Genomic DNA, 26,698 nt, shown 5'->3' with positions numbered 1-26,698 from the left:
TGCCAATATTTTTAAATTAAGTTTTTTATAGATTTAAACAAATTTAAAAAGATATCAAATGACATTTGGGGGGCGGGGGGAGGTTGGTTTTGTTTTGTTAAATAATCATATAGATTTCATTGCATTGTATTTAAAATTTGAAAAAAAAAAAAAGATAATTAGGTATCTGATTTTTTAACTCATGTAAGTTTTTAATTATAATAAATGATCATTTGTACTCATGAAAAATGAAAACACTGATATATGTATACATACTAGATCGAAACTAAATTTGTATCTACGCTCTTAGTGACAAAAGTATCCTATGTGGCACTCTAACCCTCTAAAAACAGGGTATTTTTGTCACACGAAAGGCATCTTGCGTTTAGTTTTGATTTAGTTTGGATATATATGTCAGTTTTTCATCTTTTATGGATACAAATGGCCATTAATTCTTTTTAATTAATTAAAAATATAAAAATACTTTTTAATTTTTAAAATGTGAGACATTTAACGAAAGGATTTATATGTCTCGTATTTTAAAAGGTGATTAATATTTTTATATTTTTAATTAGTCGATGATTTATTTATCTTTACGATAAAAGATTAAGAACTTATTTGTAGTTTCCTTTTAAAATCTCTTCAAGTTTTTATTTCATTTTTTAAGTCCTCTGATTGCTAAGTAAACTCTACATGTCCACTTTATATTATGCTCTTAATTTTAATATCAAAGAATAACTCACAGCCACTGATATTTTTCAGTAAATATTTTTTTTCAGCTTGTATTAAGTAATAATAAGACAAACTCGAAGAGAAAAGTTGAAGTTGAATTGAACGCTAAAAACAAATGCACAAACAAAAAAGAAAGTTTAGGGTGGCATTTTGGCAAAGTATTAGTTAAATTAATTAAAAAAGTGACTCTAATGGCGTCATTTGGCTAAGGTTTGGTAAACAGTAGAATAAGCTACAGATTATTACTATTATATGTGTAGAATAATACTAGTTTAAATAAGGCACGTTGACAACAATAATTGTTAGTTATTTGTTTTGGTATTTATATAATAATACCACTAACATAAAATATTATTGAATAAGTATCTAGCTATTATATATATAAATAATTTTGTAACCTAATCATACATATTTAATTTTAGAATAATATATAGAAGTAGAAAAATGGTTAGTTTCAACTTTCAACTTTATTTTAAACTAATGTATGTGTATGTACTCTCTTGACTTGAACTAAGTGCCTGATTAGCTACAAGGTTTACAAATGAGCTCGCAGATCAGCTAGTAGTGACTATTTTAGTTTAATATAATAGGTAAGTATTTGTTTCGATCAAAATATATGATAGCAAAAAAAATTATTAAAAACAACTAAGGTTTATTTTGGATAAATAATTTAATTAAGTTTTATAAGTCAAAAACTTAAAAAAATAATTTTTAAAACTTCTCAAATAAACTCTAAGAATTTGGATCTTCTAAATTTTAAATTGTCACTTAGAGGGTAAAGTATAATCTCTCACCATTTATTTCATATGTGAGATCAAGAGAAAATATGAGAGAGAAACTATTCAAAGGTGAGAGATCACACTTTACCCTCTAAAGTGAAATTTAAAATTTAGAAGAACCAAATCCAAACTCTAAAATTTATTTTATTTAATATTTATTAATTATTAATAAAATAAATTTTGACTATAAAATGGTGTTAAAGAAGAGTTCATTAATAAATGAGTTATGATTAGTTCAAAAGAGTATGAAACACTTCACTCACTTGGGAAAGAATAGAATGTACCGGTGATAAGCAAGATTAATTATAAGGTATGAGATATGAATTATGATATGATAATGTGTAGGTAGGTGTGTATATTAGGATCATACAAGATGTAGTGTGAAATGATGAGATGGCACACATTGTAATATACTTTGATTTTTGTGCTAGCTGCACTCTTGTTGTAAGATACTTAATGATTGACCCCAAAAAGTCAAACTGCAAAGTCACAATCCATGAGACTTGCACATTGTAGAACAGACCAAATTTCCACCGCCACCATGGAGGGATCTTTGAACTCTTGAAGAAATCAAAAATGGAAATTAAAGTCACCGTCTTCAGTATAGGGAGTATATAAAAGTTTACAAGGATTTACAGTTTTGCACTAATTTTTTTATTAAGATGTCATATGATTAAGCCTAAAGTGTAAAATATTTTCTGTTAAAATAAATTAGAGTAGTGGTGCTACTGTTTTCTACTTATGATGTCATTTTGCATATGATTTTTCCATGAATTTGTAAAAAGAAAGTATTATTAAAATAAAAATGATAATATTTATTTCTAATTAATTATTTATATAAAATATAGGTTAAAATATATAATAATTAATTAGATGAATTTGATTTGACTGCTAATAATTCATAATTAAAGAGAGTTCAACAATATGCGAATCTTGAAAGAATAGGATGACAACCAGCAGCACGCCAGTGACAGTGCGTGACATCTAACGAAAATTCGAGGCATGATTTGCATCACCTTCTTGCACCCTTAATAATTTATTATATTATTTCATCGTCAATTTTTCTCCTAGTAATAGCTTATATAAGTATAACAAGAATCTTCTTGACATTTTAATTCTAAAAATTAATTTTTTACATTAATTATTTGTCTATGTCTAACATTGGATTGAGAAGGCAGTGAGTGAGATCCAACGGTGTAGAGTGGAAAGAGAGGCAGAGGCAAGAAAGGAAGTAACAAAACATGCCATGGAGGAGGTGGTCTTGTTGGGTTTGGGAGAATGACAGGTGGGTTATACAGAGGAACATTTGGGATAAAAAATATAGATTTGAATCCTCTAAAGTTTGAATTTTACTTTACAGAGTAAAATATAATCTCTCATCATTAATTTTATAGGTAGAACCAATAATAAATATAAAAGAAAAATTATTCAAGAGTAGAAAATCACACTTTACTTTCTAAAGTAAAATTCAAACTTTAAAAGATCCAAATCCAAAAAATGTCAATTATCAACTCAAAAAATTAGCAATTGGAATATAACTAAAACTATTTCAAATGTTAAACAAAATTAAACATCAAGAATAGTTTTAAAAATTTTCAAAAAATTAAGAAGACAAGACCTACTTTATCATAAAATAAACATGTTTAATCTCTGTACATTTTGTAAATAACTTGACGTAACACCGAGTTAAATCAGAACGCAAATTTAAAAGAAAACACGCATCATATCTGAACATTAAATAAGTACTGAGCAAACAACTCGTTATGCATACAGTAAGAGGGTTTGAGCGTTTGGGAGAAACATAAAAGGGGAAAGCAAAAAGGAGCAGAGACAGATTTCCACGAGACTCGAGGATAGATAAAACAACTCAACAAGTATCATAACATGACAATAGTAGATGACAGAAATGTAGTAGTAACTTCTCAACTATATCCTAATTGCTGCTGTTGCTGCGGAGGTTGGTAGTTAGGATACCCCGGATAACTGCCATACATGTTGGGGTCCTGTCCAGTAGGAGCATAACCATAATTTTCATAGCCTTGAGCGTATCCATAGTATCCGCCACTCCCGCCGGTACCACTCCCGCCACTCCACTGGTTTGTTTCCGGCTGAGACTGAAAAAGCATCATCCAACTCATTCATCAAGATCCAGAACTCATTTTTTGCAATTGCTGTGCTGTGCAGTTTTAATTACTGAAATTAATAAATTAGACATTGAATACCTGTTTGTTTGAAGGGCTGCGGCCCCATGAGAGCCGTACATTTTGTCCACCCAACTGGGATCCATTCAAAACCCTTAGTGCCTCTTCTGCACAGCTCCTGTTGCAAGAAAACAAAAACAAGATCAGATGCTGCATTTTGATCACACAACGGTGTCACAAGGTAAATATCAGATGTGCAATAGCTTATGTTACCTGTCTGCAAATTGGACAAACCCACATCGCTTGCCCGTTGGAATCTTCACATGAACTAACTCTCCGTACTGACCAAAAACTTGTCTCAGAAGATCATCAGTGACGTTGGGGTCCAAATTGCCCACAAAAATCTGCAAAAGAAAATTCAGGTCAGAAAGAAGCAAAAATAAAGCAGATTCTATATGCAGAGAGGTACCCACTGTTGTATTAGTTGGATCATTCTCGTTCTGTGCACCTTGAGGATTCTGATAAGATGCTGCACGATCAAAATAGAAGTGAAGTGAAAGATGAATAAAAGTGAACGAGTGTGAATCATATTAGAACAGTAGTAAGTAGTAACCAAGGAAAACGCCATAAGGACACCTCAACTTAAATATGGGCGCAACTTAATCATAGACTTAAATATTAAAAAACAAAAAAGCAACCTCAAAGCTAAGTCGGTAACAAAATGACATGTTCCTTGCATGTACCACAGACCTTTAATTAAGTACTATATCACACTATCCAATCATTTTAAAAAAATATATATATAATTATACATATCCAAGAAGAGAAGACAGCAAAAACACAAATAGGCTAGGTGCAGAGCAAACAGAGAAGGAACAGAGTAGTCAGTGCCATACATACACCACACATCAAAAGCTATACACAATCATCATAAATGAAGACAATAAAATCTAAACATATAATCAGATAAATCCTAGTAAACTCAACAGAAAAAACTGTCATTAATACATGGTGTTAAGTGAGAATATAGAGAAGATCATACAGAAGGGATTTAAAAAAAAAGCACCGAAGTATACACACAGACAACACCATAAACAGTATTGATCGGCTCTAGTGTGCTATATCTAACATTCTCATGCATTAAAGAGTTTCACAAGTTGCGACATCCGAAAGGAATGAGAAATATACAGTGAATTATTATAACTTTACTTTCATAGCACAGTTCTCAGCGATTCAGAAAGACAAAGGGAACAAAACCTATATCACAGAAATTAAAAAAGGATGATAAAAGAAACCACCCAGAACAAGTATAACTTCTAGAAAATAAAATCAACGAACACTGGGCTTTCTGTATAAACGAGCTAGAGATTGGTGAAATTAAAAGGCATCTACCAGAAGAACAGATGAAATGGGCTAAATAAATACATCTGATTTGGCAGAGGGGCCAGCTAATAAAAAATTAAAATATTCAGTTCTTATGGTAAACTAATTGGAGCAAATTAATGGAGCAATGATTAAAGGATGGTGGACTGAAAAAATAAAGTAACTAGAAAAGTTACATAATGTAATTTGGGTAAAACTAAACCAATAATCGAAATGAAAACTGAAAAGAACAATCTAACATTGTAGGTGAAAAGAAAATGCCGCGAAAAATAACGGGCAAGACATAAACGGATAACTGACCTAACCAAGGCCATGCACTAAAATGGTAACCATTTCAGCTGAAATCAGTTCCAGGCTCCGAGATGACAGAGCCTCTTGACACCCTGCTTTGAGACAACATGAGTTCTATAAGATTTTACTACTATATATCATTTATTTTGCCCAAATTTTTAAAGGAAATTGAAGGAAGAAATGACTTTCGACTGCAAAGCTTCAAGAACACAACTGAAAAAAATCATAACACAAATCTAGCATCTGCCACAAATATAATTAGGGACATAGAGCCCAGAATTCAACCAGCATCACTCAATAAGGCATATGACATTTGGAAGGCAATTCAAAGTTTCATAGCAAAAAGTGGCAGAACTGAAGATCCACAAAATTGACAAACCTTTCTGCTGAGTGGCAGGGTTTTTATTAGAGGCCGGTCCAATCCTCATGGGTCTAGTTGAACAAAGAACCCCTTGCATCTCAGTCATAGCCCTCATTTGTTCACTTTCATCCGCAAATCTTACAAAACCATAACCCTTAGTCCGGCCAGTGAGCCTATCAATCACAACTTTTGCCCCCTTCACCGAGCTATAACGAGTCCTAAATGTCTCCTGAAGGAGGTAATCAGTAACATCTGCAGCCAAATCACCAACGAATAAGGTGTGATCTGGACTATCATCATGACGCTTCTCACCGGCACTAAATGTAGCCCAGTTCAATCTGAAGCTCTGCCCACCATTTGGCATAATCGCTCCATTATATGACTGGAGCACTCTCTCAGCTCCGGCCCGGCTACCAAACTCGATAAAACCATAACCCTCAGACTGACCAGTTTGCTTGTTCCGGATAACCTTTACTGAGGTCACCTGAAAACAAAACAATCCCTCACTTAATTAGCATGACAACAATATCATAAACCACCTTCAGGATCCGCAGCTAAATCAATACCCCAGTTCAAACAAAAATAAACGAGAAGTACTAAGGGGCAGCAACTTTTGTGTTTTGTAACCATCAATTGGTCATCAATAGTGTTTTTAATGGTGTGAGATTACATTCAATGGTGAAAGATCACTAGCTTTTCTTTTGATGGTTAAGTGCGGGCCACAAAACTCAAAAGTTGCTGGCTCCCTAGACTTTTCCAAAATAAACAGAGCACATCTAGGCAAATCCTAAATCCAAGATATAGACTTGATAAACCCTAAATTCACATATAATAAATCAGAAAATCCTATTCAGCTCGATAACAAACTCATAAATCATTGATACATCATCACAAAAGGTACCAAAATTTTATATATCACATAGATTAGAAGGGATTGTATACAAGTTCAAAAATTTTTCTTAATTCATACCTCGCCGGTGTGAGCGAAGCAGGTGTAGAGGTAGTTCTCGTCCATCCAGTACTGCAAGTCTCCGATCCAGAGGGTGCGGACCTCGTCGGCGCTGGTGGGCTGAGCCGATTGCTGCGGCTGAGCAACCTGCTGAGGCGGCGCCTGGGCGGAAGGAGCCCACATGGGTGGGGGCGCCTGAGGCTGAGGCGGCATCATCATGTATGGCGGTTGCTGCTGCGGCGGCTGCTGTTGGTACTGCTGTGGTGGCTGCTGGCCCATGTTTGTTGGAGGCATTCCGGGTCCTGGCTGCATCATCTTCTTCTCTCGGAGAATATCTGAAGTTCCAAAGAGAAAGTGAAGCGCGGAAGAGAGAGAAAATAAAGAGGGTGTGCGAGTCCTTTAAAAGAGAGGAGAGGGGAAGAGTGGAACCCTAACCCTAAAAAAAGGAAAGGGGGAAAAAGGTGCGTGCTTGCGTCTTGCGTGGTAATTGATGATAGATTAGATATTTTATATTTTATTTCAGAGTATATAAGCTGCGTTTGTTTAGCCTGAGACACAAACACACAAAATATAGTCTTTCACATAAAAGATATGGATAAAGATATTGAGTTTAAAAATATTAAATAAATATATTTTATATTTATTTGAATAAGAAAGATATAAATATAAAATTAAAAAATATTATTTATTATTTATTTTTTATTATTTTATTAATTTATATATTTTTTATTTTTTAATATAAAAACATTAATTTTTATATTTTTATCTTTTATATTTTGTTCTTAATATTTTATCTTATCTTATTTTTAAAATCAAATATAATCTAAAGACTATTATAAGAATTAGAATTTTAAATCAAATTAAATCTTTGTACCTAAAATATATATTTTTTCAAGTAATAAACAAAATACTATTATTATTTGAATATAAGTAATGAGTAAGTTTATTATAATTAAAGTTGTTATATTACTTGGTTGAGATCAATATAATCTTTTATACACGAAATTACGATTGAGTAAAAATAAAAAAATTTAAAAAAGTAAAAGAAAAACTTTTTATATCTAAATAATTATCATTCAATTCTTATGGATTGATCGCAGCTTCCAAATTTAATAAAAGGTGGTGATTATTTATTTTTACTGTGAGGAGCAGGGGCGGAGCTAAAAATTATTTTGGAAGGAGCTAACATGAAAAATATAAGTTAAAAAAAAAAGAAAAATTAAAAATTAAAAAAGAGTTAAACTAAAAAATTTAAAACTTAATACATACATTTTATTAGTTTGGGGGGCCATTGCCCCCCTTGCTCATAATGTGGCTCCGCCACTGGTGAGGAGAATCGGAGAAAAGAGTAATTTTACAAGATTTTGAAAATTATTCACTGCTCGGATCAATATTCTATAGTGATAGGAGATTTTAACGCTATCTCATAATACCACAAAAAAGAAGGAGTCGTATGAAGATGAGAAGCTCTATTCAGACATTCAATAATTTCATTAATGAAGGTGAGTTGATGGACTTGGGACATATTAGAAGCAAATTTACTTGGAGTAACAAACAAGTTGGTGAAAATTTTGTTAGAGAAAAGCTGGATAGATGTTTGACCTCAACACACGTGAGGTTAATGTACCCGAAAGCAACGGTCACCCACGTGGAAGATACCGAATCAGATCATTGTCCACTTCTATTACATTCCAACAGCGAATGAAGAAGAACTAAAAGGAGATTTCAGTTCCAAAAAAGATGATGTGACAGCGAGGACGTATCAAACATTGTGAAAAAGGCGTAGTAGACCTAAATAAATGGATCTTCTATGTATAAACTGTTTTGCAAACTGAAAAAATGTCGCTATATGCTTGTGGAGTGGCAGAAAAGTAGCAGAAGCAACTCGAAGGCGCTTATTACTAATCTTAAAAACAAGCTAGAATAGGAGAAGGATAAAGGAAATGGTGCGGATAGGAGACAGATTCTAACCAAAATACCAAAATTTTTCATGCAAAATTTTATAATAGAGCCAGAAAAAACAAGATTCAAAAGCTGCTAGACGACTCGGATAACTATAAATATGATCAGGAAGGAATAGCTCATATTGCACAACAGTACTTTACTGAAATCTTCTCAACCTCAAACCCAAGTTCAGCTATAGAGAGTATAAAGGACATGGAGATAAGGGTCGATGGCACAACTAACAGAAGATTAGTGCAGAAAGTTACAGAAGAAGGGGTTAAAACAGCAACCTTTTCCATTAATCCCTTTTCGGCCCAGGTGATGACGGATTCACAGGTAAATTCTTTCAACATTACTGAGGGATTATCAAAAAGGATGTAACGGAGGCAGCCATGAGTTTTTTTACAAGAGAAAAGATGTTGCGAAATTTTAACCACACACATATTTATTTGATACCAAAGATTCAGCAGGCAAAAAATATAGCCCAAATCAGACTCATTAGTTTGAATAGTGTTTCCTATAAAATTATCTCAAAGATACTGGTTCACGGGATGCAAGGACTGTTGAAAAAGGTGATTAGCAAGAATCAGAGCGTATTCATCAAAGGAAGGTTGATTAGTGACAATACCCTAATAGCTCATGAGCTCATACATTTTTTGAAGAATAAAACCTGTGGTAATCACGAAGTGGTCATGAAGCTTGATAGGAGCAAAGCCCAAATTTTTTTGTTTGGAAAAAAAAATAGTTGTACTAGATGGACAAATTCATTTCGATTCTAAAATAATCAATATCACTTCTGTTTCTGTTTGAACAAAATATATATATATTTTAAAAAATGGCATATATCAATAATTATTTTTACGTACGGACAATTCAAGATTTTAGACACTATTTTTTTTAATTATTTTCCAAGAGTTAAGACAAAATATTGTATATTTATCTTTTCTTTGGTAATTTTAGCAGACGTTTAAACTAACAAAAAAATATAAAATTATTTTTAAGTACAAATATAGCTATTTCAATTCAACGATATATAAAATATATTGATAAATTTTAACAAATAACAATGTTGGTCATATACTATTTTGATTTTAAGAATGAATATGATATTAGAATATAAAGCAGTTATAAGTAGATTTTGACAAAAATAATTCTCCATAATAGCTTCTTTTACTACAATAATAAAAAAGGTAATCCAAAAAAAATTTTATTTTATGTTAGATTGAATTTACTCAAATCAATTTTAACATACCGAATAATATGATTTAAAAATTTTACTCATGAGTCATGAAAACTGTTTACAAAATCAATAATTAATATTATTTAAAAAAATTTAAAAAGATAAAATTTTAGTATAAATATTCTAATTTAATCACAAACTATATATTACTATTAATGAGTAATTGTTATTTTATTACAAAAATTACTTTCATTTAAAAAATTCAAATTTTTTTATATATTTTTATATATTATATGTGTATGACAAGAGTACATATACTAATTCTAATTAGGGATGGCAAAAATTTTTAAGAGGTGGAAATTCTGCGGGACCGCCCTAAATGGGGCCCTAATAGTAGAGAATTTTTCCCGTGAAGATGGGGATGGGAGCGAAATTCCGTCGAGACAGGCGCGGGAATCCGAACGGGGATCCCCATCCCATCCCCGATAATTTTCCAAATTTTTTAATTTACTTAACAACTCTTACTTTATTTCTAATATAAAGGTTCTTTTAGTAATTTCACTCATTGAAAAACTCTAATCCTATTGTTCAAAATTTTTTTTATGGACTATGATTTGCTATGTTATATTTCTGGACTTATAATATTGGATAAGATATATTTGTGTTTTTGTAATTATATTTTGTAGTTTGTTTTTTGGTTTTTTTGATATTTTTTATTATAATTTCCATATAAATGTTAAACATAAAAAGATGGAGAATGAGACCCCGCGAAAATTGCGAGAAACACGGAGAACGAAAATGGGGACAATTATTTCCTCATAGCAAAAAACGAAGATTAATTCTAAGGTGGAGATGAAGAACAGGGAGACATTTTCTGCCCCGGCGATTGACATCCCTAATTCTAATAATACAAAAGAGTTTAAATAACCAATAATTTTGAACTGAGAGTTTTATTTTTCACTGTCCTTTATTCACAAATAAAAAAAGAGATAGTAAATTAGTTAATCTTTTTTATATTAACCACATATTGATATAGCAACTTGGCCACTTGACCTCTGAAAAAGGCCAACCAACTAACCTCTCCTTTTCTTGATTCCCATTAAATCTATGATTCATGATTCATAACTCATAACCAACAATGGAGTTCTCAGCATCCCACTCTATACCATGGCAATTCCTTCTCCCTTCCCATCTCCTCTTCCCATATGACTTCATCCCTGAAAACTATGTTCACTGGACTGAGACCCCTGATTCTCACATTTTCTCAGCTGATATTCCTGGTAAGCAAGCAAAGCAACCCTTTATCACATCTATTTTTCTCTGTCTTCTTGTTTATTATCTTAATCATTTTCTGTTTAATGGCTTAAATGTAATCAGATTAGTAATAAAACAATATTACTCTATTTGATCTATGTAGTTGATTCCATAACGTGAAATGAGTGCTACTTGTTATTGTTATATATTGTATCTATCTCGGGGTACTTGTTATTTAATCCTTCAGTTTGAAGTTCTAAATACCTTTTTGTATATTTGTATCATGCTTTTTACTACCAAATGCAACCTTAGTCTTTATTATAGTATCTTAGAATTGGGTATATTTTTTTTTCATTCTTTGTATGGTAGGTGTGAGGAAAGAAGAACTGAGAGTGGAGGTTGAGGACTCAAGGTACCTTATAATAAGAACAGAAGCAGTGGATGAATTCTCAAGTGAGCCAGCAAGGAAGTTCAGGAGGAAGTTTAGGCTTCCAGGGAGGGTTGATCTTGATGCAATCTCTGCTGGCTATGAAGATGGTGTCTTAACCATCACAGTTCCAAGGTCACTTAGGAGAGGCTTCTACATTGACCCCAATGATGTTCCTCATACATTGGATAATGTTCTTGCAAGAGCTGCTTAATTGATTTATGAGCTGCTGCCACTATAGGCTTAATTAATTAACTAATCAATTCTGTGTTCTTGGGGAGATTATTAATTTATTAGACATTGGTTAATGCCTAATGACTATGTTATGTAACTTTGCATGATTATTTGGGTATCTTGTTATTTCTCAATGGTTGTTATGTACAAAATTGTTTGAAGTGACTACTTGATGGCATATTGGAGTGTATATTAATATGGAAAAGTCCCAACTTTATTAAATTTTAGCAAGATATAACCAGTAAAAGAAAAATGAATAATTCTACATTGTTGAATAAAATTTCACACCATTAAAAATATTATTGATGACTATTTAATTACTATAAATCACAAAAATTATCGTCCCTAACACTCCTCTTTTCATATTATTGTTGGGCCAAAAAGGAAGCAATTTGACTAACTAGTTTCCAAGGACAATCTTGAAAGAGATGTTGGTGTCAATGGAATCTCTTATAATGAGAGGCAGAGTTAATAATCAATTTGCCTCCCCCTTTGGATCTTTTGTCAGGAGTGAACTCCAAATAATAATAATAATATTAAGAAATTCCCATCACTGAAAAAGTGAAAATATCTGCTTACCACACATGCAACTTGCAAGTGGCCGCAGATATTTTTGACGGCTTCTCCAACTTGGTTTCAAAGAATAATTGAGGCGTTTTTAAATATTAGTATGAGATATTGAGATAAGATGAGGTATTTCAATAGGAAATTATAAAAAATCAAAATAATAAAAATGGAGGATAATTTAAAAAATTGTCAAAAAATTAGCATTATCAATTTTAGGAGTGATAAAATCACTCGTCTATTTCATTCATTTTTTATTTTTCCTCTGATAGCGTTCTTTTCACCAAAATAGAATTCTAGTAGTGTAATTGGTATTTTATTTTCTTCGAATATTATAAGAAAAGTTGGTGTGTTTTTTATGGTTTTACTAATAATTAGTTGTATATTAAAATTAATTATTGAATACAATACTTATTAAAATATAAAATATATATTAAAATAAATTAATAATACATATATATAACAACATAGTTAAGGTCTTTAGGTACGTATTTTTCTTGGCAAAATTTTAGTAGTCTCTATTATGAAAAAGGAAAAGAAAAATAAGACATATATCACTTTAAATGTTAGAAAGTTATTCTAGAAGGTTATAAAGTATTTTAAAAAAGTCTTGATGTAATAGAAATATGAAGAGTGAAATAGTCTAAAAGTATTTAAAAAGTTGTGGTAGGATAGATATTTGTAATGAAGATTTTAGATTATTAATTTAGATCATTGATTAGATTTAATTCTAATTATTTATTAAAGAGGTAGATAGCTATAAATAGAGGAGAGAGTTAAAATTTGAGTGTATAAATCATTTGTAACAAATACTTGAGTAATAAAGTGTTTTTTTCATTAAAATTTTCTTTTTTCTTACATTTTTAGTTTTTTTGTTAAATATTGAGAGTTAAGCTAATTTAATATTAAATTAAGAGATTGAATAAATTCAAATATTGGTATAATATCATTAGAGTGTATCCAAGACCGTGACACATAATTTTAGAATGAGACAAAGCAAAACTTCAGCTTCCATCAATATCTTCTTATGGATGTTGTGAAACATTTAATTGGTAATTTGAAACTTCTGTGACACTAATACAGAGTACAAAAACTTTTGATAGGGTTATTTTTATAGAGATTTATCATTAAAGATTTATCTATTATGAGTTTTAAGTACATAAGTTAAAATTATAAATTAAATTTTTTTTATTAGAAGTATAAAAATTTTAAGTTTTTAATATATTTATTTAGCAGTTATTAAATGAAAAAACTTAAAACCTTTCACTAATGATAAGCTTGTCATGTGCCCTTAGGGCACATGTTAGCTAATCCCAAATTATTATTATATTATATATATTTTGTCCCCACTGTCAAAATTTTTTGGATACATCACTGGTTGCTAGCACCATTTGAAAACGGAGTTTTTCGATTTCGTCTGTTTCGCCTCCATGGCGACAAGCATGTACACCTCATGTTTGATATTTATGGGAGAATCATGGCGGAACAAGTGATGTAGCTTTTTACGGACGTTGATATTGTTGGTAGCGGCGGATTCGTCCACTCAACCTTTGTGCAAGATGACCCATCTCTTGCACCACCACCAATTCACGTTGCAGGTCCAGTGGAAGACATAGACGTGGATGATGAAAACTCCGACGAAGAATATGTTGCAGATAGCAACGATAGTGGTTCTTCTGAAGATGATGAGGAGGAGGAATTTGTACCAGAGACGCTAGCCGAGGCAGCGGTGTGCTATGTTTTGCCTCCCCCTCCCACCTAGTTCCGGCGCTATCAGATGTACCAAGTCACTATCATGCATTGGATCTGGATACGATGCATGAGAAATCTCTGTTTTCCAACACCGAAGAAGACGATTACAACCTAGACGGTGGGGTAGAGTTTTGCGTCGGCCACAAATCAAAAGCAGAGATGCAGTAATGCAGGGTGTGAAGAACTACAGCATTCGTAGAAGTGCTGTGTATTGAGTGGTCGATTCGGACCGATTAAAGTACCATGTGCATTACCCCCAAACTACAATTGGATGTCCTTAGAATCTCTATGTAGTCCTTTGACAGAATCTCAAATATTGGTGATGTCAAGTTTAATTGTAATGTATTTACTCATTTAAGATTGCTATATCTGGTGTAGTTACCAACCATGAATGTTTTATTTTGTCAAGGAGGTCCGAAGGGTTGTGGAGCGCATACGTGTTTAGCATCCACCATGTCCTAAGACCATCGACAATTGGACAGCAGCCTCGTTGATCATTCTGCCATTGATACAGTCCAACCCATTCGTTAACATCTCTGTCCTACAGGGTGGAGTTTGGCAAAGCTATCACTTCAAACCCTCATATAGAAAAGTCTGGATGGCAAAGCAAAAGGTAAACACGCAGATATACAGAGACTGGGAGGAGTCATACAACAAGGTACTGAAACTACTACAAGCACTGCAGATTTGCTGTCCCGAAACAATATGTGAGCTCAGGGCCTTACCTTACCATGATGGGCACCTTATGGTCCGCGACTGTAGCATGTTCAACAAAGTATTCTGAGCCTTTCCTCCTGTGTTGAGACCTTCAAGCATTGTAAGCCGTTTGTTTCTGTTGATGGCACTCATTTGTATGGCAAATATGGTGGTGTATTCTTATTGCAGTGGCACAAGATGGCAACAGTAATATCCTTCTTATTGCTTTTGCAATTGTGGAGTTTGAGAGTATAGCGTCATGGTCTTTTTTCCTAACTAATTTGAGATGACATGGCACGCCACAAGAATGCCTGTTGATTATTTCTGATAGATCCTAGGTGATCAAGGCTGCGTTGAGGGTCGATGATAGGATACATGCAAACCTGTCAGTCAGGTGGACACCACTGCGGACTTCTCTAGTATAGCCACCGGTAGCCAACAAAGTATGACATTTTTTATTTTTCTCGTAGTTTGCCTTGCTTTTAAGATTCACAACATGTGCAATTGTGCATCATGCATGCCTTGGGTATCACTTATTCGCCTTCCAGTATTTAATTTCCAGGTGAATTGAATTTGTAATTTCATTTTACTTAGTTTAGAAAATAGAATTGCTATACGTAGCAAACTTAACCTCACTCTTGTATTAGGGAAATTCAATAGCATTCCACTTTGTTTATTTCTAAGAGTAAAGTATTTTTTCTGTTCATACAAATTTAATTATAAAAAAAATGAAATTAGTTTTGTATTTATAAAAAAAAAATTATATAACAAAAATATCTAAATATTAATTTTATTATAAAAATAGTTATTTTGATTTTTGAAGACAAACTTAAAAATTTGCTGTTTGCACAAGGCGGGATTCAAACTCGTGACACTTGTTTAAGCGGACAAGTGAGCTAACCACTCGACCAACCCAAGTTGGGATCTCATTTAAACACTTTTGAGAGTAGCTAAGGCTTATCGCAATTGATAAGATTATATGTCTCTTAATATGCTACACCCGAATTCAAACCTTTGAATATCAGCCCTTTAGTGTTGTGTGTAGTGTGGGTAAAAAAAGAAAAAAAATTGGTGAGACAATTTATACAATTTTGATAAATAAAATTTTTAATTAACCAGTGAACCCCAAATTGGTTACTAATTTAACCATTTATTTAAAAGAGAATGTATTTAGGGTTTTCTGTTGGGCTTAATACATTTGGGCTTTAAGAGGATTCCACATAGCCGCCTCCATTTTAAGGCCCAAAAGCATTGACCATAATAAAAGTCTCCAAAAAGGCAAAAACACTGTAAACAAAGTACAACAACATGATTGGTCCGTGAAGAGCACGCGCTTCGTGATTGGTTCAGTCTCTGTCATTCATCGTGTTTCTCTGCATCTGAATATCTCTCTGATCGGTGCTCCTTCGTCGCCATCTTCTCCTCCTTCTTTCTCTTGTGCACAATTTCCACAATAATCTCTTTCCAACTCACCTTCCGGTTTTCTCTCTCTTCATTCCGATTTCTCAGAGCATACCTAAACCCTATTCAAGATTTCACCTGTTTATTTTCCTTATTGTTTCGTGTTTTTCCCTCTTTGGCGGCAATTACGAAGAAGAAATTAGGAGAAAGGAACAATGGCGCAAGCGGTTGAAGAATGGTATAAGCAGATGCCAGTTATCACGCGCTCTTACCTCACTGCTGCTGTCGTCACCACCATCGGTTGTTCCCTCGATGTAAGCCAGTTCCTTTCATCCAAAGTTCGGTTTTTTTCCATTTGGGTTTCTAGGTCTCCAATTTGATTTTTTGTGCTCCCTAACGATAATTCTTGCTCTTCTGATTTCTTAGTTTGGGCATTCTTTTCCGGCGATTTGAAAAGCAAAGCCTTAATATTCGTTATAAGTTTTTATTTTTCTATTTATTTTTCTTTTTGAAAAATGAAAATATTTGATTGGGTCATTCTTGTCTTAGTTGAAATGCTTATACTTTGATTGTGGGATAGGCTTTAGTTTCCAATTATTGTGCTGTGAAAGATTAATTAGCTTGCGATTTGACTGGTTTGGAAGCTGGAAGTAGCTAAATCTTTGTGAATTTGCAGATAATTTCACCTTATCATTTGTACTTAAACCCTAGATTGGTGGTGAAGCAATATCAGTTCTGGCGTCTAATTACTAATTTCTTGTACTTCAGGAAAATGGGTAAGATTCTTTCTGTTCAAAGTGTTCACCTTTCTTGATTTTTTTTTCTTTTTATTTTTTGCTTTCTTAGATACTCCTTAAGCTTCATCTTTAATGCGACATCATTTAAATTCTTTATGTTGCTGCCACATTATCGGAACTCATTTGTTATCTACTGATGGCTGATGCCCCTTTTCTCTGTGGTCAATCACATATGTAATGTGAATGTCAAGTAGTGGTTGTTGATTATGTCAATCCTTTCATTTATCATTTGACATGAGAGCAATTTCATGAAAGAAATTTTAACTGTCATGGAATAATGTTAGAGAAGAAGTGTTAGGATAGATAATGATTCGTGACCTACAGTATTTTGGACAAGGGCCTGAATCTCCTGATCAAATCACAAGCAAAAGCTGTTATTGCTTGCATACCATTGCATAGTTCATGGTTCATATTTGCATATGAAATTTTCTGATCCCCCCAACCCCCTCCTTTCTTTCATGTTGTCCGATGTTGTAGGCCATTCAGCTTCACAAATGCATCTAGATTTATTATGGCTATCTACTCTATTCAGTTCTTGACATACTCTAGTCAATTTCCATGACTACTATAGCACCAAGCTAATTCCCTATCTAACCCCATATATTTAAGAGTAATTTTGAGTTTGGATTCAAAACATGCTAAGCTCTTGTCTTCGCTCCTTTCTTCTTTTATTGGTGGCCTTTAGTGCCTGCATATTGACAATTTGACATATTCTTTACTCATCTGTTTCTCATTGTTTAACCTGAAACTTATGAATGTGCACGTCTAACTTTTACATGCTCTTTTCTTATGCAATGGGCAGACTTGGATTTCTTGTTTCACATGTTTTTTCTTGCTCGGTACTGCAAGCTTCTGGAGGAGAACTCCTTTAGGGGAAGGACTGCTGATTTCTTTTATATGCTTTTGTTCGGTGCCACGGTGTTGACTGGAATCGTTCTTCTTGGAGGGATGATACCTTATTTGTCAGAGTCATTTGCGAAAATTATTTTTCTTAGTAACTCTCTGACATTTATGATGGTAAGCTTTCAGTTATTGATTGTTGACTACTCATGTTTAACCATGTCCGAGTGTTTTGAGAGCATAATTTATCTATTTCCAGGTTTATGTATGGAGCAAACAGAACCCCTTTATTCACATGAGTTTCCTAGGACTCTTTACCTTCACAGCTGCCTACCTCCCATGGGTACGTAAGCTTTTCTATTGTTACCTGATATACACTCAACTACCTTCATGCTTTTTGTACCCAGAATTGGTCTTTTTATCCTTCCCTTTAGTTCTAACTACCAATCAAGCAACCAACCTGATCTTAAAAGTTGTATGAATGTTAGGTTCTCTTGGGATTCTCGGTCCTTGTTGGTGCTAGTGCTTGGGTGGATCTACTGGTATGTCTCCTTAGTCCTTTCAATCCATGCATGCAATATGTTTGTCTAAGCAACAGCTAATGCAAATTCTAACGACATTATGCAGGGGATGATTGCTGGCCATGCATACTATTTTCTTGAAGATGTGTATCCTAGGATGACTGGTCGTCGCCCGCTAAAAACGCCGGCATTCATCAAAGCTCTATTTGCGGATGATACAGTAGTTGTGGCACGGCCTGCCAATGTCAGATTTGCTGCTCCACCAGTAGATGAACGTCATCAAGATTGAATAACCCCAGGGGAGTACAATAGCCAGAGAACACTAATGGTGGTTGATCCTGTAATATATAATAGCGAGAGAGAACATTTGGTGTTTGTAAATTTTTTGAAGCGTGCATTTGGTAATTATAATTATTAATGTGCACTATTTAGAAGATCCAAGGTTTTTACTGGAATATTGAGATAACAAGATTCCCCTTCTCAATTTCGTTTATCAGCCACCATTTTGTAGATAATAATACTCTTCTTTTACCACGCTTGTGATCAGTAATTCAGTAAAAGGTTGAATATGGCACCTAACCATAAAATAAAATAAAGTAAGAGTTTTCAACAACCTCATCTAATCTCACAGGCTCAATTCATTCAAACCACACAAACTAAGCAGTAAGCTCAACTTTTGTGTTGTATACATGTATTATTTTGTCATACATGAGACGTCCTATGACGTATTTAAAGAAGAAAAAAATGGCTAAAACACTGCAAGTCTGTTTCGAACAGGAAAAAAGTAGCAAAATAGGAACTCTGAGAAGTAAACTGCAACAACAACAAACTAACAAAACATAAAAATCCCTATATTTGTTTACTCCTCTGCGACTGAGTCAAGACCATGCAACCCCACTCTCACCAGCCTTTTTCCTTTTCTTTGGACTCATGTCAAACCCACCTTGACTCTTGAAGAAAAATCTAAATTATCCTTCCCAAGCAGCAACTGCTGAGTAATATCTACAAAGAACTGCTGAACAAGACTATATTTCATGGGCAAAAGAGCAAAAGAGCAAAAGAATATCATCAACACACGTGCCATGAAATCATAATTGGTCGACAAAAGAACAAAACAATGATTCAAGATGCACTGAAATTAACGGATAGGGTGATATTGTGCTGATATCCTCTTTGGGGGCAATTTGCGTAGGATGAAGAGGACTAAAGCTGAAGGCAGAATCTCAACAAGCTGTATTTGAAGAATGAAAGGTTAAGTTAGGATATGAAAGAGAGTGAAACCAAGAAAATAAAAAGGAATACTCGGGAGAATACCATGTAGTATATTAAGTCCAAAATAGGGTGATCCAAAACTTCAAGAGATGCATCTGAATCAAATGCAGACAGAAAAACCTGCATTGAATCAAGAAGCTCATTGCTTGAATTGTACGGGGATTAATTCAAATACTTTACCTGATATCTTTAAATAGAGCATAAACAAATATAAACAAATAATGAGAAAGTGGAAGTTACCATGATGCATCTTATCAAAAAACATGTGAAACAGATGGCTGTGACAAATCCGACCTGCAATACAAAACCTGCGTTATGTTGGGATAAACAATAATGAACAAATATTCGTTTTTCATTCAGCGTTATTCTACATTTGGAACAGAACTGGATATCAAAAGATTGAAGAGGTGCAACCAAGGGCACTCGGAATTTATACCTTATTGATAAAAACAAAGATATAGAAAATGGACTCGATTGCTCCAAGATATTCACAGGAAATATGGCAAAAGACCAATATTATCAAATCTTTTCCTAAGAATTTTTCAATTGAATTGATGTACTAAGAAGAAAATTGGCATACCTCATGAAGCTTCTTCCTTCTACCCTTTGATTCGATTGGGAAACGCCTCAACATGAAAAATAATCTAGAAATGTGTAGCAGGTAGGCAGGCAAACATCATGAATCAAAAATGGGTAAACAAACTGAGGGTGCAGAGGTATTTCATAGAAGATTGAATCAAATGCAAAAGCCTCACCTTCCTCCATATATAAGGAACCCTAATGCAGCCATAAATGACACAGCTGCACAGAAGAAAAATAATCACATAAGAGAAAAGGCCACGCATATAGCAAGATATTGTATTCTGGTGGCAAAAACGCATTCTTAATGTGGGTATGAAATACAAATTGATATTTGCTTTAAAATCTAACCTGCAATGAATATATTTCCAACGAGCTCAATAACACTATTGTGATCTATCCAGAGGTACAGCCAAATACAAACCTGAATCCAAACCACGCTTTAATCGTTATGATAATCGATATCATGTATCAAAGGAGAAATTTGTTTTCTTCTATTTAGCTCTAGGAGAAACTTATGCCATCTTGAAATGCTTCTTGTGGCAACTAAATACAAGTATAAATCAAATAGTAGAAATCTATAATGGGATTTTCGCACAGCAATCGAAATTCTTAACTAGTCTAGTAGCTTGTGATATAAGTAAAGGTAGCAGGAAAGCACAATACCTGGATGAAATAGACGGCAGCATTGATAGAGATATAAACAAGCCTGAAATTATCAGTGGACAAACTCCTTGCCTGCTGAGTGAGTCAGTTAGAATGGATTGTAAGAGTAATTGTAAAAGAAGAAAAGGGGGAGGCATACGGCATACCTGACGATAAATTTCAGCCCAGAAAAGGACCAGAAGTGTGTAAGTAGAGAAAAAGAGGATGCCAGGAAGATCCAAGAGCACCAAAATCAACACCTTGGGATGGAGGAGGAAGACTTGGGAGTGAAATCCAAAGACGAGGGCGCGTAGAGCGTTGACGAGGAAGTTCATGAGATGGAAGATCTTCTGGGTGGTCCAACCATATTCGGGGACTCTCAGCTCGATTCGAATCAATTGAATCTGAAGAAATCAAAGATGGTGAGGGAATTGATTTCGAAATAGAAATAGAGAGAGAGAGACGGAAACAGGAAGAGAGAGGAGACCAGGGCGACGGAGGAGACTAGGGCGTAGGAGGCGCAGAGGAAGTAGAAAATGGCCTTCTGCCAGTCAGAGTTGTTGTTGACGCGGTCCCACCAGCTCCACTCGTTCAACACTGCAACTGCACCTGGAACCTCCATCTCTCTCACCAACTCCTTCTTCTTCTTCTTCACTCTTCACTCTTTTGCCGTACACACTTTCCCCCTCACTTACCCGTCCTCTTTGCTGCTTACGTTTGACTATTAAGCATTTTTTAAACAATTATTCTTATTGAGTTATTTATTGGTCGGCACTAAAATCACTTCCTCACTATCTGAAATCGACTGTTTCTGCTTGTCATCTTCCCTTTTTTATGCACAACTACTTCATTGGCATTAACTATAAAGAAAAACTTTAGTTTTGAATGTTACTGTTAATGCATTTTCTGCTAAATAAAGAAAAACAATTACCAAGCAGCATTGGGAAGCAAACCATAAACATTGCAGCCAGCCAATACAAATCAAGATCACAACCTCGACAGGATTTCATAATAAGACGGAAATAGTTGTTTTTTGGTTATTAAAAAGTTTATGAAAAGATAAAGCAGCTAGTGGATCCGTGGCGCAATGGTAGCGCGTCTGACTCCAGATCAGAAGGTTGCGTGTTCGATTCACGTCGGGTTCAAATCCTTTCGCTGATCCACACTTTTTAGCTTTTTATTTTTAGCAAATCAAAACGCAGCGTTTACTCACTGCTGGTTCCAGCTTCAAACACTGGCTGCTGCTTCATCGAAACTCCCTCCATTTTCTGCGCAGAAAAACCCTACCTAAACCCCCCCACAGCTGCAATCATGTCGATACCTTCTCGCCTCCGCCACATCCACCTTCATCACCACCATCGCCACAACTTCTCCACCTCCATCCTCTCCCCAGATTCCTCCACTCCTCTCACATCGAAGCAGAAGACCCGCGCCGCTCTCAACCTCCTCAAGATCGAGAAGAACCCTGAGCGCGTCCTCGAGATCTGCGCCGCCGCATCCCTCACTCCGGAAAATCACCTCGACCGCGTTACTCTCTCAGAAGCCGTCAAGAAGCTCTCCGCCGCCGGCCACCTCGATGGCCTCCGCCGCCTCATCGAGGAAGACCTTAAACCCCGATTGGACCTCCGCAATGGGCGGTTTCTTTCCCATGCCATGGTCCTCTACGGCCAGGCAAACATGCTCGACGACGCGATCCGAACCTTCGATCGAATGGAAGAAGAACAGCGAGTCCCTCGCACCGTGAAATCCCTAAACTCACTCCTCTTCGCTTGCATTGTCGCGAAAAACTACAAGGAGGTAAAACGAATCTACCTCGAATTCCCGAAGATTTATTCCATTATTCCCAATATTGATACCTATAACCTAGTGATTAAGGCATTTTGTGAATCTGGGAGTTCTAGCTCTGTGTACTCGGTTTTGGATGAGATGGATAGAAATTCGGTTAAGCCCAATGCGACGACGATGAAGACTATGCTATCTGGTTTCTACAAGGAGGAGAAGTTTGAGGAGGTAGGGAAGGTACTGAAGCTGATGGAGGAGAGGTATAAGATGCACCCTTCGTTGAGTACTTACAATGTGAGGATTGTTAGCTTGTGCAAGTTGAAGAGGTCGGCGGAGGCAAAGGCGCTGATGGAAGGGATGATTTGCAGGGGTAGGAAGCCGAATTCAGTTACCTACATGCATTTGATATTTGGCTTTTGTAGGGAAGGGAATGTTGAGGAAGGGGAGAGGCTGTTCCAGGAGATGAAGAAGAAGGGGTATACTCCAAATAGCGACTGTTACTTCACCTTGATTCACTTCCTATCCGAGGCTGGCAAGTTCGAGTCTGCTTTGTCTTTAGCTAAGGAGAGTATGGCCAAAGCCTGGTTTCCTAATTTCACAACCATGAAGAATCTTGTGAATGGGCTTGCTAGTGTTTCCAAGGTTGATGATGCTAAGGAGCTCATTAAGGAGATTAAAGAGAAGTTTTCTGCGAGCAGCGACAAGTGGGATGAAATTGAAGCAGGTTTGACTCAGGAATGAGGGGCATGGTCTGGCTTAAGTGATTCATTTTTTGGAGGAAACCTGGAAAAATTAGATTCTTGCAAGAACATTTGCTTAAGCAATAGAGATGGCTCCATTTCATTTTTTTTATTTTACCATTTCCTCTGAGACTTGGCTGCTTACTCAAATTAACATTAGCTGCTGGTAATATGCCAAATAAGTTTTGTATGTGGAGGTATCTATGGTTGCTTGGGTAATAAAGTAACCGAGATAGTTAAGTTCTCGTGTGTTTCCCTCTAAACTTAGTTTTTTTGTTTGAAGCTGATAGCCTGATACCCTTGCAGACATGTATACTACACGAGGTTTGCTTGCTTTATTCTTTAGCTTTCTCAATAGTTTGCTAGAGCTGGTAACTCTTGTTGTCTTGTGTTGTGCTACTGCCGAGTAATTCAATATTAATTGTTTACTGAATCCAACTATCTTATATCTCTGCTTACTCTAAATGAAGGTTTGCAATAAATGCTGTTGATGGCTTGCAAAACAAATAATTGAAAACATATATAAAATCGTGATATATATTCAGTAAAATCCTTCACAATATGATATAAATAACATTTTGCAAATAAAGATTCAAAATGAATATATATTAAGCATCCTTAGACGAAAGAGTGGTCTTTCTTATCACCTCCCACCTATCTTATACGCAATGTCAAAGCTAATCGAAAGCCCTTCTCCCTATATGCAAGATATGAATTATTTGTTACTGTCTTCGATTCACAATGTTATTTTCTTAATATATAATTGAAGATGATAGATACTTTAATCCCTTATTTCCTCTTATTATTAGTTATATATAAATTATACAATATTAGAAAGAGGTATCTATTTTTCAAACTTATAAATCATAAAAAACGGGTATGCAACTGTAGTCTGTAGCATTTTAAGGCATGACATTCCAATAATGGATTTCATCCGTTTCTGATCAATGACTAAGGATAGCATGAATATTATTAATGTTGCATCTTTTTCTCAAATTATTGTTTTACTTTACTAAATATCTGGTTTCAAGTATAATAAGTCAAAGTAGCGAAGAAGAGAAAGAAGTGATTAAGGTTGTCCACGTCATTTTCCACAACCAAAATAGAACAACTATGTATCTTGTCACATCCACCATGCAAAATATAACCTTTATCTCTCCCTATACATGTCACAAATTAAAAACCAGCTAAGTTTAACCATCAAAGGGAAAATCCATTTCGATGCCATAAACTAAAATAAGCAAATCATATCACCCTCAGAAACACAAATACTATAAAACAACTTTGACAAATCTTTGGACCTTGCACAACGTTTTGTAGTTTCAAAATCTGCCCAAAAAAAAAACACAACGTTGTGCCAATATAGACTTATTCTGGTTTTCTTCCAAGGCCTATTGCATGCATGCATATGCATGCAATTTGGTTCTGGGGGGTTGCTTGGTTAGTTATTTGGGTTGATCAAGAACTTTGTTCTTCACTGTTTGAAATAACAAAACCCCTACCCAATCACTAACAACAAATAAGGTTTCAAGAAAATGAGTTGCCTCAATTGCTGCAAGACTGCTGAGGTCGAATCGCCGTCTTACCGGGAAGCGTTGGCAGAGAGTGCAAAACGGAGAATGTCCAGAGGCTATATAACATTCAAATCATTAGCAGCCGCTGTGTCACTCAAAACAGGTATTTTATCTGCATTTACTTCTTGTTTAATATATTAAAGAGCAGGTTAGAGGTTTGAAAATCAAGAAGAGGGGTGGTTCATGAAAATTTTGAAAGGAATTATATAATTATAATAAATTGATACTGCAAGGTATTTAATGAATTCGATTTCAGAAGCCAGAGAGATTATTCCATGATAGCTTTTGAAGAAAATTTTTGCGTAATGAGATTGATATATATAAATTACATGGACTGAAACTGCAGGTAGCAGCAAGCATAGACAAATCAATGAACAGATTAAAAAATACGGAGAAGTGAAGAATGATATCAAGGTGTTCACATACAATCAAATTGCTGAAGCAACAGAAAATTTCAATTCTGATAACCTTCTTGGAGAAGGAGGATTTGGTTCTGTCTACAAAGGTTACATATGTGATCAGGTATGTATGATGTATCACTCTCTCAAACAGGCCTACAATTAATTGCGTAATACAGGTTCTGAGAATCTCATGTTGAATATTTTGTTGTTCAGCATGTAGCAATGAAGCAACTGAACAGGCAAGGAGCACAAGGAACAAGAGAATTTTATGCAGAGGTTTTGATGCTAAGTTTGGTGAAGCATCCAAACCTTGTACAGCTAGTTGGTTATTGTACAGAAGATGAACATAGGGTTTTGGTCTATGAGTACATGGCCAAAGGAAGCTTGGAAAATCACCTCCTAGGTATGTATGGTGTGACCAGATAGATCATAATTTTGTATCTTTTTCTCTTAACATGAACAAATAGGTTGCAGTACTGACAAGACTTAAATTATCGCAGACCTAGGCGAGGGTAAGAAGCCTTTGGATTGGCACACAAGGATGAAAATTGCTGAGGGAGCAGCCAGAGGGCTTGAGTATTTGCATAGCTCTGCAGATCCTCCGGTTATATATCGTGATTTCAAGTCATCTAATATACTATTAGACGAAGATTTCAATGCAAAACTTTCCGATTTTGGACTAGCTAAGATTGCTCCAAATGGTCAGGGAACTATCACATCTAGGGTGATGGGAACCTTTGGCTACTGTGCACCAGAATATGCTTCTGGTGGTCAACTAACCACAAAATCAGATGTTTACAGTTTTGGTGTGGTGTTCTTGGAAATAATCACTGGCAGGAGAGTAATTGACACTACAAGAGATATTGAGGAGCAAAACTTGATTGAATGGGTATGTTAAATGCAATTTTCCTCTTCAAAAATCACATGTAATATTAATTAGGAGTCTTGGAACATGAAGCTTAATGGTTGCACTTGTTTTGAATATGGCAGGCACAACCTCTTCTCAAGGATAAGAAGCAGTTCAGTCTAATTGCTGATCCTTTGCTTAATGGCCAGTTCCCTGCAAAGGGTCTATTTCAAGCACTTGCAGTGGCAGCAATGTGTCTCCAGGAGGATCCTGAGAAACGACCTGACATGGACGATGTTGTAACGGCTCTAGCAATTCTATCAGCGACCAAGACCGACGAAAAAGATGGTGCTGGCGAAGCAGTAAAAACTGGCGGGCATGTCGAATCTTTCAGAGCAGCAGAATCATTCAACAAGGAAGAGCAAAGGGGATAGCTTCATTTACCACAAAGTAGGATTCACTATAACATTTGAGAAAACAAAGAAGAAGTTGCTGTACAAATATGAACTTCTTTAGGAATGCTTCTGTTTCTGTACTAAAATTTTAGGCTGTCCTTTTTTCTGTTCCTTCTTTTTTATGGGGATTGAATGAGGATATCCATTGGATTCAGAATTTTTCTTTTTTAAGTTCCCC

General features: G+C 35.0%; 6 protein-coding genes and 1 non-coding gene across 7 annotated transcripts; 5 read left to right on the top strand and 2 right to left on the bottom strand.

Annotated features, from left to right (window-relative positions):
* Positions 1 to 3,193: 3,193 nt before the first annotated feature.
* LOC107482618 (polyadenylate-binding protein RBP45) lies at positions 3,194 to 7,081 on the bottom strand. The gene is made up of 6 exons (XM_016103142.3): positions 6,637 to 7,081; positions 5,685 to 6,150; positions 4,105 to 4,160; positions 3,905 to 4,035; positions 3,713 to 3,809; positions 3,194 to 3,604 (listed from the first exon to the last, which is right to left on the bottom strand). Exons 1-6 carry the CDS (start codon positions 6,928 to 6,930, stop codon positions 3,413 to 3,415), a joined length of 1,236 nt encoding a protein of 411 aa, XP_015958628.1. The 5' UTR covers positions 6,931 to 7,081; the 3' UTR covers positions 3,194 to 3,412.
* Positions 7,082 to 10,844: 3,763 nt separating this feature from the next.
* Positions 10,845 to 11,788, top strand: LOC107482620 (15.4 kDa class V heat shock protein). The gene is made up of 2 exons (XM_016103143.3): positions 10,845 to 11,019; positions 11,363 to 11,788. Exons 1-2 carry the CDS (start codon positions 10,878 to 10,880, stop codon positions 11,632 to 11,634), a joined length of 414 nt encoding a protein of 137 aa, XP_015958629.1. The 5' UTR covers positions 10,845 to 10,877; the 3' UTR covers positions 11,635 to 11,788.
* A 4,188-nt stretch (positions 11,789 to 15,976) lies between these two features.
* Positions 15,977 to 18,709, top strand: LOC107482626 (derlin-2.2). Its single transcript, XM_016103147.3, has 6 exons — positions 15,977 to 16,381; positions 16,744 to 16,843; positions 17,667 to 17,881; positions 17,964 to 18,047; positions 18,193 to 18,246; positions 18,332 to 18,709. Exons 1-6 carry the CDS (start codon positions 16,283 to 16,285, stop codon positions 18,512 to 18,514), a joined length of 735 nt encoding a protein of 244 aa, XP_015958633.1. The 5' UTR covers positions 15,977 to 16,282; the 3' UTR covers positions 18,515 to 18,709.
* Positions 18,710 to 18,812: 103 nt separating this feature from the next.
* On the bottom strand, positions 18,813 to 21,614 carry LOC107482625 (tobamovirus multiplication protein 1). The gene is made up of 9 exons (XM_016103146.3): positions 21,209 to 21,614; positions 20,889 to 21,125; positions 20,743 to 20,814; positions 20,428 to 20,500; positions 20,253 to 20,298; positions 20,078 to 20,141; positions 19,738 to 19,791; positions 19,540 to 19,617; positions 18,813 to 19,456 (listed from the first exon to the last, which is right to left on the bottom strand). Exons 1-9 carry the CDS (start codon positions 21,341 to 21,343, stop codon positions 19,364 to 19,366), a joined length of 852 nt encoding a protein of 283 aa, XP_015958632.1. The 5' UTR covers positions 21,344 to 21,614; the 3' UTR covers positions 18,813 to 19,363.
* A 180-nt stretch (positions 21,615 to 21,794) lies between these two features.
* TRNAW-CCA (transfer RNA tryptophan (anticodon CCA)) lies at positions 21,795 to 21,866 on the top strand. The gene has a single exon. It is a non-coding gene; the product is annotated as a tRNA-Trp (tRNA).
* A 57-nt stretch (positions 21,867 to 21,923) lies between these two features.
* LOC107482624 (pentatricopeptide repeat-containing protein At1g61870, mitochondrial) lies at positions 21,924 to 23,676 on the top strand. The gene has a single exon (XM_016103145.3). It carries the CDS (start codon positions 22,033 to 22,035, stop codon positions 23,242 to 23,244), a length of 1,212 nt encoding a protein of 403 aa, XP_015958631.1. The 5' UTR covers positions 21,924 to 22,032; the 3' UTR covers positions 23,245 to 23,676.
* A 1,102-nt stretch (positions 23,677 to 24,778) lies between these two features.
* Positions 24,779 to 26,654, top strand: LOC107482593 (probable serine/threonine-protein kinase PBL23). Its single transcript, XM_016103118.3, has 5 exons — positions 24,779 to 24,920; positions 25,164 to 25,339; positions 25,432 to 25,621; positions 25,719 to 26,107; positions 26,209 to 26,654. Exons 1-5 carry the CDS (start codon positions 24,779 to 24,781, stop codon positions 26,497 to 26,499), a joined length of 1,188 nt encoding a protein of 395 aa, XP_015958604.1. The 3' UTR covers positions 26,500 to 26,654.
* The last annotated feature ends 44 nt before the right edge of the window (positions 26,655 to 26,698 follow it).

Source organism: Arachis duranensis, chromosome 4 (assembly GCF_000817695.3).
Source record: "Arachis duranensis cultivar V14167 chromosome 4, aradu.V14167.gnm2.J7QH, whole genome shotgun sequence".
NCBI classification, from domain to species: Eukaryota; Viridiplantae; Streptophyta; class Magnoliopsida; order Fabales; family Fabaceae; genus Arachis; species Arachis duranensis.
The sequence above is the reverse complement of the archived record's forward strand: the minus strand, read 5'-3'. Positions and strand labels throughout refer to the sequence as shown.